The sequence below is a fragment of the Odontesthes bonariensis genome, chromosome 15, assembly GCF_027942865.1.
Source record: "Odontesthes bonariensis isolate fOdoBon6 chromosome 15, fOdoBon6.hap1, whole genome shotgun sequence".
NCBI classification, from domain to species: Eukaryota; Metazoa; Chordata; class Actinopteri; order Atheriniformes; family Atherinopsidae; genus Odontesthes; species Odontesthes bonariensis.
Window position 1 is genome coordinate 37,807,831 of NC_134520.1, and position 16,906 is coordinate 37,824,736.

A 16,906-nucleotide genomic window follows, 5' to 3' on the forward strand; every position below is an offset into this window, starting at 1 on the left:
CTCTCTGTGGAACCAGCTGCCAGTTTGGGAGGCAGAGCCTTCAGTTATCAGGCCTCTCTCTGTGGAACCAGCTGCCAGTTTGGGAGGCAGAGCCTTCAGTTATCAGGCCCCTCTCTGTGGAACCAGCTGCCAGTTTGGGAGGCAGAGCCTTCAGTTATCAGGCCCCTCTCTGTGGAACCAGCTGCCAGTTTGGGAGGCAGAGCCTTCAGTTATCAGGCCCCTCTCTGTGGAACCAGCTGCCAGTTTGGGAGGCAGAGCCTTCAGTTATCAGGCCCCTCTCTGTGGATCCAGCTGCCAGTTTGGGAGGCAGAGCCTTCAGTTATCAGGCCCCTCTCTGTGGAACCAGCTGCCAGTTTGGGAGGCTGAGCCTTCAGTTCCTGGTTCTGGTTCTGATGGAGGTTTCTTCCTGTTCAAAGGGAGTTTTTCTCTCCACAGTCGCCTCAGGCAGCTCAGGACGGGGATTGGATCAGAGAGAAGTTTCAGTGAATCTGCTGGTTTCCTTTATGAGGAAACTGTTTGAATTGGACTAATTTGTAATTTAATTAATTGGATTATGACTGTATTACAATGAATTGCCTTGAATTGGACTGTATCTTTGAAGTGCTTTGAGATGACATTTGTTTTGGTGCTATATAAATAAACTGAATTGAATTGAAAAAAATAATTATAATGTTACCATTTACCAAACCAGTTTCTTCTTTCTATTATAAACTACAAAACTGTTTTCAAACTTGTTAAGAGTAATTCACTGGCTCTATGACTCAGTTTAGCTTCTTGACTCACTGGTCATCTTATGCACTTCTCTAGTTTTCATAGGTGATGTCGTATGCAAGGGGCCCATTGATGGCAAATCCAATGTAGAAAGACACCTTTTCATTGCTGAATCCACTTCTGATTCCAGCGATGCGAGCTGGACGCACCAAGATTTTCTGGGTACCATAGTTTGCGTACACCTCTCCTTGCTCAATAGTTCCACTGACGCGATGAAGGCGGCGGAAAATTGCTTCCTCCTTGAATATGTCTCCGGTCCGCCAAAGTTGTGCGATGGTATCACGAGACATCTTAGGCAGAAAACTTTTGTCCAGTGAAGGTTTTGAGACGAGTCTTTTCAGTTCTGTTTCTTTTCCCAAGTAGAAGAATGCAACAGTGCTTCTCTTTTGAAATAACTTGGACAGGTTCTTGCGAGATGAGTTACGAATTGCAGTAACATATTTACTGAAATCAGTACTTTCCTCGGTAGGACTTGGCCAGAATAACAGCAGGGCCAGGTAGTATGGGTCTGGGAATGGATGCTGAAGACCCAAATCTTGCAGAATTTCTTTAAGTAGAGCACAGAGATCTTTGTACTTCTTCACATGTTTAGATTTTGGATTCAGGTGATGAAGAACTATGTTTGACAAAATGTAATTAATTTGTGTGCGCTGTTTCTGGTTGACAGTGTTTTTCTGTAAGAATGCATAACATTCAGCGATATGCTCCATCTCTTTCGCAGGTTTGTCCAAATGCTGAAGTATTCCTGAGAACGTATCTGCTTGGTTCCTCTCAAGAAACAATTTACGCTCTTCAATATCAATTTTCAAATTTAGGGTAGATTTGTTACGCTGTTCTTTTCTCTTTTCCTCTGGTGTGCAGAAAAGTTCAACATACTTCTTGAAATTTTCACTGACTGTTCTATGATTCATCATGTCAAATTCAGAGTTTCCTTTTATGTAAGCGAAGTAACAGTCAAGGAAATCAAATAATTGTTTGACGTCAGACTTTAGTTTGACAAGAAACTGCTCGTGTTCTTTGATGATCTCAAAATACCTGTTGTTGATCACACCGTCCTCTCTGTAAACACTGGTGATTGGAATCGTTCCACCAAGAAAACTCTGCAAGTTCCTTTTCTTCATGGGGTTGTCTTTTTCAAAGAAAGGCAACCTGCCCAGTATCTCAAAGACCAGGAAAGCGATCTCCAGCATGCTCACAAGGCCATAAAAATTGTATGACCTTCTGGGATAGTCCTCTGAGTCTTCATCAGGCGTTTCCTCCTGTGGTTCATCTACAGGATCAGCCAGATCCTGAGCCCTTTGGAAAGCTTTCATTCCATTCTTGGCAATTTCAATGTTTTTGTTCAAGTGTTCTGGATTGTGAGAGGTCTCTTGCTTTTCTCTCTCTATGTTTGACCTCAAATTGCTTTTATGCACTTGCCCAATTGTGTCAAAGGTGTATACGTTTTCTTTAACATTCTTGGCTTTTTCTGCCCACTTTAAAGCCTCTGGGAAGTCGCGCACATTGATGTACAAATACCTTGCCAATGCCTGTGGAATAGATGCACTTGTCTCATACCTGGATGATGCTTTCACAAAGATTTTTTGGACAGTTTGTCTCCCCTCCTGGTTGTGGACTTTGTCTATGAGAGGAGAAAACAGTTCTCTCTCATCTTTCTTCCGTTGTCTTTCAATCAACATTCGATGAATCGAAAGCATCAGCCTACATTTAACAACTCCAGCACTGAAGAACAGATCATAATGAAGCATTTCCATGACAATGTCACTGACTTTCAAGGAGTAGCTTCTCTCCAACTCATCCAGACAGGCAGATGCTATTTCATGATGAAGGATTCGGATTCCTTTGTATCCACCCCATTCTTCAACTCTGTCCACAATGAGGAGGTTTGACAATGGTTTCATTTTGTCTAAAACACTGTTGTCAGACCAGTGAATCATTTTCATCTGAAAAAAATCCTCACAGAGAGAGAGAGAAATTTCGGATTTTGCCACATATGTGTTCAGCAAGGCCAAAAAGGCAAACAGACGTCCCTCCTTTGAGCTGAAATCAAAATTCTCCAGTGTCTCCCGAGCAAGATCTTCAGTGTATTTTTTGTCAAAATTACTTTTCATGACCATGAAGCTGTAAAAGTTTTCTGGTTTTTCATGAGTTTCTTTGAGATCTTTCAGTTTCTTTTTAAAGTCCATCTGTTCTTGTGGGGTCAGGTTAGCAGTCAGGTATTGATTTTGTGTTTGACTGTGCCGTTTGTAAAGATCTTGTGGACTCTGGGAACGAACACAGTTAAGGATGATGACCTTGCAGTTTTGTGCATCTGCATTCACGTTGGAGAAATCCTCAATAGTCCGCCGTATGCCGGTAACAAGATCGTTAAGGTTCTCCGTTTCCTTTGAGTCATCGACGAACAGCAAAACTGGAGACAGTTTCTCACTTTCAAGTTCCATTAGATGTCTCACTTGGTTGGCAATTTCTGTTTTGGGCAGCGTTTTGTCCTTCAGCACAGCACATCTGAACTCGTGGCGGAGGTCCCACATCACATTCATTGCTAAGGTGGTACCGCCACATCCTGGAGCATGAAATAGATTCAGCAGAACGCATGTCTCATTTGACTCTCTTTGTGATCTGATCATTGTCTTCACGTTTTCATACTTGTCTCTCTTGATGAATGGCTTTTCTTTGTCTTTGCCACAGAAGTAAAAGTTCCACCATCTGACTTTGCCTCCTCTGTAGAATTCCTCCTCAACTTCAACTCTGAATTTCTCGAACTCGGAACTGTTTTCATCATAAATGTTTTCACATTCATTCAGACATAAAATATCCAGAGCCGTCAGTAAATCTTCTTCCTTCTGTTTCATAACAACAGTGCTGGAACCAGAGGAGGGAAGCAGCCTTCCAGCCGACTGATTCTGTGGTCCCAGCCCCATAATGGTACCATTGATTTCACTCAGAGAGAGTTCACTTATGGACAGATGGTCAATGTCAAAGTCACACTTCTCCTGTATCAGCTGCTTCCATTTCAAATATGTGCTCTTAGATTCACAAACACTGATGATGTTTGTCTCCTCAGTGTGCTTAATGAAAGACGTGTAGGTGTCAAAAACCGGGTCTTTCTCAGAATCCACAGGTGAGAGGAGAAGGAATATGATCAGGCATCTTCCATTAGAAAAAACATCAGGGTTGCAGATAAATGAAACCAACTGTTCCACATCTCTGCACGTTTTCCTAAGCCAATCCCTGTAATCTAGTTCTTTGTTTGTGCTGTCAATGTCATGTCTGCCATTGCAGAAGACCCAGCTGGTCTGTTTATAAAGGTTGAGACTTTTAATGACTGCCTCAGTCTGTCCCTGAAATTGTGTTGGAGTGTGCAGATTAGCTATCCTTAACTCTCTGTATGAATGACAGAGTCCACCTGAACCAGCAGAGTCTGGGTCAAAGTCTAACACACAGAACAGCTCCAACTTGCTCAGAAATTGGAGATACTGCACTTGTTCTGAACTGCTCTTGTTTACGACAACAACAAATCTGTCATAGTTGTCGAGTGAGTTTCCACCACAAGTTAACAAATTCTTTAGTTTGTGTCCCTGGTTAGCTTCTTTCTTCGTAACTTCTCTTGAATGACACAGCTGGTCCCGTTGATCTGTATGAACATCACAATAATGAATTAGAAAGTAAAACAAGAAATAGAAAACATCTTTGTACTTAAGGTTAAATGTCCGGCCTGTTGAGTATAGCTAAAATAACTGACCAATTCAGTTTGATCTGTAAAGCTTATTATTACAGTTTAATTGGCTGTTATTAAGACTCTAACCTCCTGAGTTATGGGTAAATGGACTCGACTTGTAAAGCTGACCACTCAATTTACCCTTGTAATTGAGTGGTAATACTCACTACATGCCACATTCACCCATTCACTGACACACTCATACAACACATCTTAGTCCATGTACAGGCTACACAATGATTTCCTAAGAGCTTGAATAAGGTCACTTGGATAGACGTTTCACCTTTCATCTGAAAGGCTTCTTCAGTTCTGAGCTGGATTCTGAGCTCTCTTTACTCTCTTTATGTATATGTGACATTATTGTGGTCATTAACTCGTGTTTCCCTGTTCCAACAGGTATCCTTTGAATGGTGTTACAGTGTTTGTTGTCCCCTCTTTTCTGTCCTCTCAAACCCCAGCTGGTGGAGGCGGATGGCCACCCTTCCTGGTTCTGGTCCTCAGGCACGCTCAGGACGGGAGATTGGACTGAAGACAAGTTTCGGTGCAATCTGTTGGTTTCCTTAGCTAGGAAACTGTTTTTGAATTGGCTCTATATGAATGAATTGGATTATTTTATGAATAATTATGATTACAATGAATTGAATTCCAATTGGCTTGAATTGGACTTTATTATCTAAGTGCCTTGAGATGATATTTGCAGTAATTTGGTGCTTTATAAATAAAAACTGAATTGAATTATTCAAGCTCTTAGGATTACCATGACCTGGATGAATGAGAACAGACAATGGGTTAGGGTTCAGTGTCTTGCCATGTGGCCAGGGGAAGCTGGGAGGCTGCTACTCCTTTTGAGCCACAGCTGCTCCGTGACATAGCTGGCAGAATATTTACGAAGCCACAGAACAAACAAACTGTTTTGCTGACACCACAAGGAATCAACAGGTTTGATCGGGATGGCGGCAACTTTTCCAGAGTTGTCTCAAATGCAGACTCCTGCTCCCAGGTCAGTTTTCCCTGTGTGAGAGTTGGGGTTCCTCTGGTTCTACAGTCCCCAGACTTAATTAATTTTAGATTTATGTGTAAAATTAATTTTAAACATCAATGCTATGTTTCATCAAGCTTCTTTCCACAGGCCATCAGACTGCTAAACTCACTCCTGAAGACAAGGACATAACCCCCCCCCCCCCTTTCCACATACATACTCGCACTAAAAACCATACTACTTGAAATTCCTTGCACAATAACAGTTTACATTCTATTCATGTTCATGCTGCTACTCTGCACTCTGCACTTTGCCATACCAATTGCACATGTTTGCTTCCTGTTGAACTCAATATTTGCACTCTAGTAACATACTCAACTGACCTTTTTCTGTACACTGGACGGTCTGAAAATGATGCTCACTGTTGTCTACTTGCTGTGTTGTTTTGTTGTGTTGTTACTGATATTTATCTGCACTTTATGTCATATATTAGTTTACGTGTACATTTTTATCTTTTGTGTAAATTTTAGTTTATGTCTTAGTTACGTGTCAATTTTAGCTTTCTGCACATTTGGAGTCTGGGGAAACGCAATTTCAGTCACTGTGTAATGTACTGTTGCATTGAAGATTGACAATAAAGTTCACAATGACACTATGACTAATCACATACACAAAAGACTGGACGACCCCCTCAGATGCTCTCATAAAAGCAACTCCCCTCTGTGCAGGGTCACACATTACATTATTAAACTTTTGACTTTAGTAAGACCAGTTAGAAATAATACTTTTTTTTTAAATGTTGTTCTTTTGTGGACATTTAGCTGGTTTTGGTATTTCTGTTTTGAATTTAGTTTTGGTTTAGATGTCTTGTTATTCTAATGGTTTGTGTTTTAGAACAGCTGGACTGTAAGAAGGGGTCTGTTTTTATTCACCTAAAGCCGAGTCTGTCTATAACCACAATGCTTTTTGGTGTTGGTGGGTTTTGTCTGCTTTACAGTTGCTCAGCTAATGATCAATCATGAAGCGCATTGATCAGTGGCACCTGGTTGCTACTTACCCTTTTATAAAGGTGGACTTTCAGACACTGTTTCTGCATTTTGTCTCAGTTTTTGTTCATTAAATGACACGGTGTAAGATGTCACGTGCTGTGTGTAGATGGGTTATGAAAGTTTAGGATTTCAAAAGGTTACATTCAATTAATTTGGATTATGGGGACAAGTACATACTTGTCCTAACACAGGTTTGGTCATTTGACACAAAAAAATGAGTGTGCTTTAAGATATCACGTAAATTGTTGTTCTCTTACTTTATTGCAAACCTTTGTGAATACCGTATTTTCTGGACTATAAGTCAAACTTTTTTTTCATCGTTTGGCTTATAGTCGGGTGCTTGAACAACGTTCTGCCGGGAGATGCTCGTCAACGGTGCAGTTACGTCTCTACACCCTGATAGTTGCCAAGGAGATGAAGATAAATGACTTTGCAGGCGGGCCTTGTTGGTGTTACCGCTTCATGCAACACAACCGCCTCTCTATCAGAGAGGACAGCGGACTTCCAGGCCAAGGTCAACAGTTTCCATGAGTTCATTGAAAAGCAGGTAACTGAACACGTGTCACCGGATCATATTAACATAATAACATACACCTATTCAGACGGTTGTTCTGTTGTTATTGTGTAGCTGAATAACTTGACTTTCCATATTAAATGTCTGTTCTTGGTCTTGGATTTTATGAAATAAATTTGTAAATAAATGCGACATATATGTTTTTTTTCCTCTCCAAGAAGCATTTTTTGCCTGCTGCGACTTATAGTCCGGAAAATACGGTACCTGTGCAGTTTCAAGGCAACAGGGCAAAACTGGTCTGTGAAGATGCTCATGGTCACATTTTATTACTTTAACAAATTCTTTTATTTTAAGAAGATTTCAGAGGAATCCTCTTGAAGAACACAATCCAGTGAATGATTAATGAAGACTAAGATCTGAAATAAAACAAATATCGGTAATAAATTTAGAAAGAAAAACTGTTCTGACACTTACGTGAGTATTTTTCCAGCTGACAGGCAAGATCCTGGAAATGACTTGATTTCAGTGTTTCTATGGTGACCTGTAGAGCCTCTTTTCCATAGCGGTCAGTCAGTAAGGTGGCAGTTTCCATGATGTCCTTTTCCTCTAGCTCACTTCTATTGAAAGGTTTAATCTTTGATTTTTCGTAGTTTCTTAGGAAGAACTTAAAACGTTTCAGATCTTCCTTTAAAAGCTGTCCTAGGGTTTCCTCTATCTTCACAGTGATGTCACTCGTTTCTGGTGCCGTTGTGGTCTGCAGGAAAAAAAAAATAAAACATCCTGAATCCCATTTGTCTACTTATGTGTTTTACAAACTTTAGCTTTTTGTCATATTTGTGACTTTATTATTTCTAATACTGTATTAACAATCAATTAGCCAAACTTTATTCATATTGCATCTTTGACAAAAATCAAATGTTGTTCAAAGTGCTTTACAAATTATTCAATAAATTATTTTTGAGACTAACACGCATATTGAAAAATACAATAAATTATATCATACAAAGACTGTCTTTATGTAGATATGTATATTTGTGGGTGTTTATATATATTTTTTTTTAAACAGTATGTTTATTCAAGTTTTTCAAAGAATGTTTGTACAAATGTCCAGGTAAAAAGAGGACCCCCCCCCCCCACATATTATGCTGTAGGAGGAATTACAAAAATATTAACGTGGGAAAAAAACGCACACAAAGACAAAACAAACAGGGCGTACAAACTAAGGCAATGACTTATCTTAACTAGTGCCAACATTAACAGAAAAAATAAAAAAGTAAGAGGTAGGTAGCGTCACATATTTTCAAGGTCTCCATCAAATTTTTCAAGATGGTCCAAGAATGGCTGCTAGATCTTATAAAATCCTCTCAGATTGTTAGACAGATTGTACCTGATTTTCTCCATGTGCAATAGGGATGTGAGTTCAGACAGCCACGTCTTGAAAAGGGGCACTGCCTCTGACTTCCAAAGCATTAAAATGAGTCTTTTTGCAATTCCATACATTATGGTGTGCTGTACACGCATGCTTTGCGGCAACAGAAACATTGAGTACCCAAACAGTGCCACCTGTGGATCAGGCTTGAAAACACAATTGTACATCTCAGAGAACCATTGAAATACACTGCACCAAAAGTCATACAGCTTTGGACATGACCAGAAAAGGTGGGCTAGGGTACCATCTGCAGACTTACATCTCTGACACAAAGGGGAAACAGTGGGATATATTTTATGAAGTTTAGTTTTAGAGTAGTGGAGTCTATGCATGACCTTAAACTGAATAAGGTGGTGTCTAGCATTAATGGAGCAATATTGTATTCTACTGATACCTTCCCCCCAGACAATATCGTCAATCTGGATATTCAACTCCTCTTCCCAAGCAGTCTTCAAAGACTGGGTGGCACAGTCCACTTGTTCAGAGAATATCTTAACAAAGTTTGAAATCAGGTGTCTAGAATCTGGTGGGCCAAGCAAAAGATTATGAATCTTACTTTCCTCAGGGAGGGTCTCAAAATTATGTACGTTTTGGCATACATAGTTTCTAACTTGCAGGTACCTAAAGAAATGTGTTGCTGGGAGGGAGAATTTATGTTGCAGTTGAGTAAATGAAGCAAAATGCTTATTAATGTACAAATCTTTTAGAGCAACTATGCCTTTTAGTTTCCAACTGTGAAAAGTTGCATCAGACAGTGAAGATGGAAATGCATGATTATGACACACAGGGGCATAGACAGAGATACCAGGTATTTCGCAACATTTCTTAATCTGCTGCCATATTCTCAAACAGTTACGAATTATTTGGTTATTCAATTTTGAGTTGGGAAGACTAGGAGTTGAGAAAAGAAGAGCTGGGAGTGAGGTGTCTTTAACATCAGCCTTTTCAATGGCAACCCAGGCTGGGGTTTCTGTTGAGACGCCAGGATTATAACCTTCAACCCAGTAAGCAAGAGCTCTAAGGTTCGCTGCCCAGTAATAATGCTGAAAGCATGCTTTTTGGATATCCTATGGGCTTTAAAACCCCATATAAATGGCATGACTGGGTGTTTATATTTGATAAAGATATTTGTGGGTATGTAAGTAAATAACACAGTGCCTCGTGGCCTAAGATTTGGCTCCTAGAGTTCAGCAGGGCTCAGCTAAAAGAAGCAACAGGATGCCATTTCCATGTGGGCCCACAACGCACAGGTAGGATATTCAAGATGGGCTGCATTGCGAGCTAGGCAGCAGGCGAAGGCCGGTATTATCGATTCCCAGTGTCATAGAATGGCTCTTGGGAGGTGGCAGTCACCTGGTTGGTAGGGAATGAGCCTGAGCTTGTGCGTGAGGTGGAGCGATACCAACTAGATATAGTTGGGCTCATCTACGCACAGCGTGGGCTCTGAAACCAAACTTTTGCAGATGGCTGGACTCTCTTATACTCAAGAGCTGCCCAGGGGCGGAAGCACTGCGCAGCTTTGGGGATACTCACAGGCCCCCCACTGAGTGGAGGGTGACCTCCCTGCAGCTGCAGTGTCACAGGAGGGAAAGTTCTGACCGTTCCTTGACATAAACACCAAACAGCAGCTCAGATTACACAGCCTTCTTGGAGTCTCTGGGTAGGTCCAGAAAGGGAGGGTACCCTGAGGATTCCATTATTCTTCTGGGAGACTTCAATGTCTGTGGGGACAATGAGGGAGTGACCTGTAGGAGTGTGATTGGAAGGAACGGCCTCTCTTATCTGAAGAGTGTTTTTTTGACCCAATCACCACCTGGTGGTGAGTTCGATCCGTTGGCAGGAAAGACTGTCGGACAGACATGGTAAACCCAAACGGGTAGTGTGATTGAACTGGGAACATCTGGTGGAGGCCCCTGTCCATGAGATCTTAAACTCACACCTCCAAGAGAATTTTTCTCATCTACCAAGCGACGTTGGGGACATAGAATCCAAATGGACTATGTTCAGGACCTCCATCGCAGATGCAGCTTCCAGGAGTTGTGGCCTGAAAGTCGTTGGTGCCTGTTGGCGGTAACTAGAGGACCTGCTGGTGGATGCCAGTGGTGAGTGAAGCTGCCAAGCCGAAGAAGAAGACCTTTTGGGTTTGGTTGTCATGGGGGTTACTTGAGGCAGATAGCTGGCACTGAGTGCCTAGAGGGGCTGCAGTATTGGTCGCTGCAAAAGTATGGGAGGAATTTGGTGAGGCCATGGAGAAGGATTTCCAGTTGGCCTCAAGAATGTTCTGGCAAACCATTCGGGCTGGGTCAATCCCAGGCTATACTTGACCTGGGTGGAGAACTGCTGACCCGAACTGAGGATCTCCTCAATAACCTAACACCTTGTCAGAAGTAGCTATGGTAGTTAAAAAAAAGCTTCCCAGCGGTAAGGCACCAGGAATGGACTCCAGAGGATGACAACACCTGTGAAATGGCAGACAAGGAGTGGTGGTTCCCATTTTTAAGAAACGGGGCCAGAGACTGTATTTCAAGTGCAGGGGATCCCATAACGGCCGGAAAAGGGTGGAATGCTCTCTCCGGGTCGGGAATGAGATCCTTCCCCAAGTGGAGGAGTTCAAGTATCTCGGGGTCTTGTTCACGAGTGAGGGACAAATGGAGCAGGAGGTTGACAGGCGGATCGGTGCGGCGTCTGCAGTGATGCGGGCTCTGCACCGGCCCGTCGTGGTGAAGAAGGAGCTGAGCCAGAAGGCCAAGCTCTCGATTTATCGGTCAGTCTATGTTCCTATCCTCACCTATGGCCACGAGCTGTGGGTAGTGACCGAAAGAACGAGATCCTACCCTCACCTATGGCCACGAGCTGTGGGTAGTGACCGAAAGAACGAGATCCTACCCTCACCTATGGCCACGAGCTGTGGGTAGGGACCGAAGGAACGAGATCCTACCCTCACCTATGGTCACGAGCTGTGGGTAGTGACCGAAGGAACGAGATCCTACCCTCACCTATGGTCACGAGCTGTGGGTAGTGACCGAAGGAACGAGATCCTACCCTCACCTATGGTCACGAGCTGTGGGTAGTGACCGAAAGAACGAGATCGCGAATACAAGCGGCCGAAATGAGTTTCCTCCGCAGGGTGTCTGGGCTCTCCCTTAGAGATAGGGTGAGAAGCTCGGTCATCCGGGAGGGGCTCGGAGTAGAACCGCTGCTCCTCCGCATCCAGAGGAGTCAGATGAGGTGGCTCGGGCATCTGGTTAGGATGCCTCCTGGACGCCTCCCTGGTGAGGTGTTCCGGGCCCGTCCCACTGGGAGGAGGCCCCGGGGAAGACCCAGGACACGTTGGAGAGACTATGTTTCTCGGCTGGCATGGGAACGCCTCGGGGTCCCCCCAGAAGAGCTGGAGGAAGTGGCCGGGGACGGGGACGTCTGGGTTTCTCTGCTCAAGCTGCTGCCCCCGCGACCCGACCCCCGGAGAAACGGAAGATGATGGATGGGATCCCATAACTCAGCCTACCTGGGAAAGCTTACTCCAGGTTACTGAAGGGGTCATGGGAGTTTGACCTTTCAATCTATATTTGCATCTATCCCTGTCATTGTTATTTTCATGGAAATTGTCGCAAAGCTTTTTCAAGCCTTGACTTTCAGCTGCACTGGAGCGGTTCACAGCTGAGTGTGAAGCAGCCGGAATGAAGGTCAGCTCTTCCAGATCTGAGACCGTGGTTCTGAACAGGAAAAAGGTGAAGCGCTCCCTCCGGGTCGGGAGGAGTCTCTGCATCAGGGGGAGGAGTCTCTGCCTCAGGGGGAGGAGTCTCTGCATCAGGGGGAGGAGTCTCTGCATCAGGGGAGGAGTATCTGCGTCAGGGGGAGGAGTCTCTGCATCAGGGGGAGGAGTCTCTGCATCAGGGGAGGAGTATCTGCGTCAGGGGGAGGAGTCTTTGCCTCAGGGGGAGGAGTCTTTGCCTCAGGGGGAGGAGTCTCTGCATCAGGGGGAGGAGTCTCTGCATCAGGGGAGGAGTATCTGCGCCAGGGGGAGGAGCTATCATCCAGAGGGAGGAGCTACCATCCAGAGGGAGGAGCTCCACCATCCGGGGGAGGAGCTATCATCCAGGGGGGAGGAGCTCCATCATCCGGGGGGAGGAGCTATCATCCAGGGGGGAGGAGCTCCATCATCCGGGGGAGGAGCTACCATCCAGAGGGAGGAGCTCCACCATCCGGGGGAGGAGCTATCATCCAGGGGGGAGGAGCTCCACCATCCGGGGGAGGAGCTATCATCCAGGGGGGAGGAGCTCCATCATCCGGGGGGAGGAGCTACCATCCAGAGGGAGGAGCCCCATCATCCGGGGGGAGGAGCTAATATCCGGGGGGAGGAGCTCCATCATCCGGGGGGAGGAGTTCCATCATCCAGGGGGATGGTGGAGCCGCTGCTCCTCCACATAGAAAGGGATTTCTGAGTTACCCTCCTGAATCTGTTGTTTTCTTGACCCACCCTCGGATAAGTGGAAGACGATGGTCCCTGTCCTTTGGAACACTGTAATCTGTCTGGAACCAAATGTTTTAGTTCTGCAAACAGTACAGCTGTACAGGGAGTAACTGGAGAAACCCAATGGCTTTTCAGATTCATGAAATGTTAATACTGAAGCCACAATATGTCTTCCACAATAAGAAAGGCATTTTAAAATCATAAATAAAAAATTCATACAGGTAATCAGTGTAAAGACTTAAATGAACGTAATAAGTGCCGTCGTACTGGTCATGGTCAAAACTCATGCAGTAGAATTTATTTTCTTTTATAGCTGTAGTTGCTTTATTCTAGATACTCTTCTGATAGTTTATGTATTGTACATAAACATTTTGTGCATAAAAGACAGACATCTTACCACAACAGTTTCTTTTTTCTTGATATTGTGTTGAGCTGATGGTTTCCTGTCTTCCTCCTCTGAAGGACAGAATGGCAGCTGGTCCCGTTTGTCTCGACTTCTCGTCGTTTCATCTCTTTTTGGTTCAGCTTGCTGTTTCATCAGACTGGTTTGAGCGACACTCTGTTCAGGTTGAGCTGGTTCTGGATCATCTCTCTGATCTGCGCTGGTCTGAGCATCAAGTTCCAACAGTGGCTCTGGTTTTGTGTTCATCTGGCGGAGTTGAGCCAGAATCTTCACAGCTGGACCACTTTTTACACCAAGATCCAGAAGGTCCTGCTTCTTGAAGCAGACAAGGCAATCTCCAGACACGTTCTCTTCCAGGAAACGTTCTGCATATTTGCTGTATACCTTCGCATGCTGCTGTAACCACAACCCCACTTGTTCCTTTGTCCATGTTTCTACATATGCAGGGAACTCTGACTGATGCTTGGATCCTTCTTTCATTGTTTTTAGATAACACATAATTTTCACTGCAGGACCATGTTTTATTCCCAAATCCAAAACGTCTGTCTTTTCAAATGAAACCAAACTTTCTCCCGAAACTTCCTCTTCGGTGAATCTGTCTGCACTGTCCGGATGAACTCTGACCTGTGTCATGAGCCACTGGTGGACTTCTTCTGTGGTCCACGTCTCAATTACGGATTGGCTCATTTTGATCAACTAAAACAGAAACAGAGTAAAGGAAAACATAAGAAAACACAAAAAATCTGAATATTTAGAAAGATCTGAAATGAAAATGAAATGATAAAAAAACTTTATTTATTCCAAAGGGAAATTATATGAAATGAATACCTCGAAAGCACATTTTTACTACCGGCAAGAACATGTTTTAATCCAAAAATAGTGAAATTTGCTTTTATTAGTTGTAAGATGTAAATCAACTTACAGCTCGGCTGAATCTGCTGAGTGAGACCAAGTGAATAAAAGCAAGGAGTGTAGCCTATGTGATGTAGAAATGTTTTATTTTATGACTGATTGCAGCTATCGCTATCACTGTACTTTGTATGCTACAGCTAATTGTTCGTCTATCTGACCGCAGACTCTCTCACTGGCTGTTTTTTAATCTATAAATTTTATCTTTTATTTTATTAGTTTATTTGACAGGGACAATACAATCAGACATAGTTACAAATCAAAGCTTGTAGCTGATGCATACAGAGTATAGCAACAAGTGCTAATTTACACCTCTGGTCCCTGGTTAGGCTTTTCTATACCGACACACGACCTAAAATAGACATAAGAACATTAATCTATAAATACAACAGTGCAGTTCAAACTTTCATCTCATTCATTTACTCTCACATTTTTACAAGTGAGTACAGTTTTGGTTTGTTTTAAGCCAACATTTAAGTTTAAAGGTGAACAATTTAAACTCACTGATGGACTTGATATCTGTGGGCAGTGAGTTCCAGAGTTTACAGCTTTTGTAAGAAAAGACCGACTGTCCAAACGATGTTCTGCACTTAGGGATTGTACAGTTGTGGTTGGAGCTGCTGCTGTTTGGTCTCTTTTATAAATTCCCTGAGTGGTTCTGGAGCCAAATTGTGATTTAAACATTTAAAAAATAATTTGAGAAAACACAAATTGCTAAAACTGCTAAAAATGCATTCTTTGGGACTTATTTCCACATATTTGTGCTCACTTCTGTGTAGGAACGCCAGCCGTTATGGTCTGTACTCTCAGGACATCATTTTGATGCAGGTCCCAAAAGTCAGAACTGAATTGGGTAAAAAGGCCTTTAAATTTTCTGCCCCTGCCACCTGGAATAATATGCAAAAGGATTTAAAACTGTCATTTCTGATAACTTTGGGGGAATTCAAGTCAATTTTAAAGGACAGAGACGTAAGCTCACCTGGCTCCTGTAATTGCCCTAATGCTTAATGCTGTGTGATATCTCCAGGATATTTTTCCTGAAACTGTTGTTTATGTGTTTGTGTATTTGGTCTTGTTGTGCGCTGTTTGTTTTACGCTGCTGTCTTGGCCAGGTCACTCTTGGAAAAGAGGCTTTAATCTCAATGAGTTTTTTCCTGGTTAAATAAAAGGACACTACAAATGAAGAATAAGGAGGGTGAAAGTTTTTTTTAAATCTAAAACTATATTTTTTCACTGCAGAAGAGAAGTTATATTTTGTTTTCAAGATGCATCAGGCTTGTTTTGATGCTATGCTAAGTGTAGCTTGGTGTGAGTGTATTACTGATGTTGTCTGCGTTATGTTGGACAGGATAGTATCTCACCTGGACAGGTGTACTGGTCCTTGGACTGGAAAAAAGCCTGGAATTTCAGACCAATACTGTATTAGTGATTGAATGGAAGAGGTTCCTTTAAACAGTATATATCCTGTATAGCATGCTTTGGGAACATTTAAACAGAGTATTAACTATGCATGGGATCTTTGTGGATTAAACTAATAAAGCATCTCTCAGTTATTCATCAACCGTATGAGCTTTAAGCTACTTCAGACTGACTTACAACACTTTGTTTGTTAAAATGGTGGCACTTAATGAAAGATGTGTTTTAATTAAAGCATAATTCAACTGATAATGATCTCAGCGGTTTACCTTGACGACCAATAATCTTAAATAGATTTAAACCCATAAAGTGAGATGCTCAGGTAGAAAACCAAACTTAATCTTTTTTCTGACAGACTCTATTATAAGTCTGTTATTACGCTAAAACATATTTAAGGCTGAAAAAACCAAACTATCGTTGAAAAAGACAAATTCATAGCTCATCATAAACAGCTAACAGGGTCCCCTGCACAGTGAATGAATATGCTATGATGGTATGAATGAATGTTTTTACATTTCTGTGAGCACCACACCCACTTCCTATTGTTCCCTGTTTGTCCCTGGAACCCAAATGTTTTTGTTCCCATATATAAAAACCATATAAAATTTCATTATCTACATCATTGTATGATTACATGTTTGAAAGGATTGGATTTTGAAAACTGGATGACAAAACGGCAGGAAAAAAAGTCGGCCAACTTAGCATGTTAGCGTTAGCTTCTTGTTTTCAGGACAAAGATCCGAAAAACTTCAGCAAGCGAACCCAAACCGAACCGAACCGAACCCTTCCGGGACTCACGCGGGGTGTCGTGCCAAAAAGTGATTGTCTGCCAGAATCTGATTCCCGGTCGCGGGAGCGCGCACAGCAGCCCTTTGAGCGGTAGCGCAAAAGCGTCTGCTTTTCTCTGGATTAAACTATGGGGTAAGAAATCGGTCAAAAAGAAACGTGCATCTGTGCAAATAATCCGCGCATATTTGAGAAATGTGTGCGTCTTTGGTTGTAGTTGAGCATAAAATAAATATGTGCAATCTCTAAAAATGAGTCCATCTGTGTTTATAATGGGTTGTGTTTTGATATTTCTCAAAATACGAATTTAAAAGTTGCGACATCAAAAAATACATACACGAATCAAAAAGTTTACGAATTCAAAAGTTACGAATACGAATTTCTCAAGTGCAGGAAAGGGGACAAAAATACGTCATCGCTGACGTCATCACGTCACAGGCATCACCAGCAGAAGAAAATTC

The 16,906-nt window shown here is 42.7% G+C and overlaps 1 protein-coding gene across 1 annotated transcript; it reads right to left on the bottom strand.

Moving 5' to 3' along the window:
- Positions 1-461: 461 nt before the first annotated feature.
- Positions 462-15,668, bottom strand: LOC142399961 (sterile alpha motif domain-containing protein 9-like). The gene is made up of 4 exons (XM_075484525.1): positions 15,605-15,668; positions 13,329-14,030; positions 7,506-7,785; positions 462-4,405 (listed from the first exon to the last, which is right to left on the bottom strand). The coding sequence occupies exons 2-4, from the start codon at positions 14,019-14,021 to the stop codon at positions 804-806; spliced, it is 4,575 nt and encodes a 1,524-aa protein (XP_075340640.1). The 5' UTR covers positions 14,022-14,030; positions 15,605-15,668; the 3' UTR covers positions 462-803.
- Positions 15,669-16,906: the final 1,238 nt, after the last annotated feature.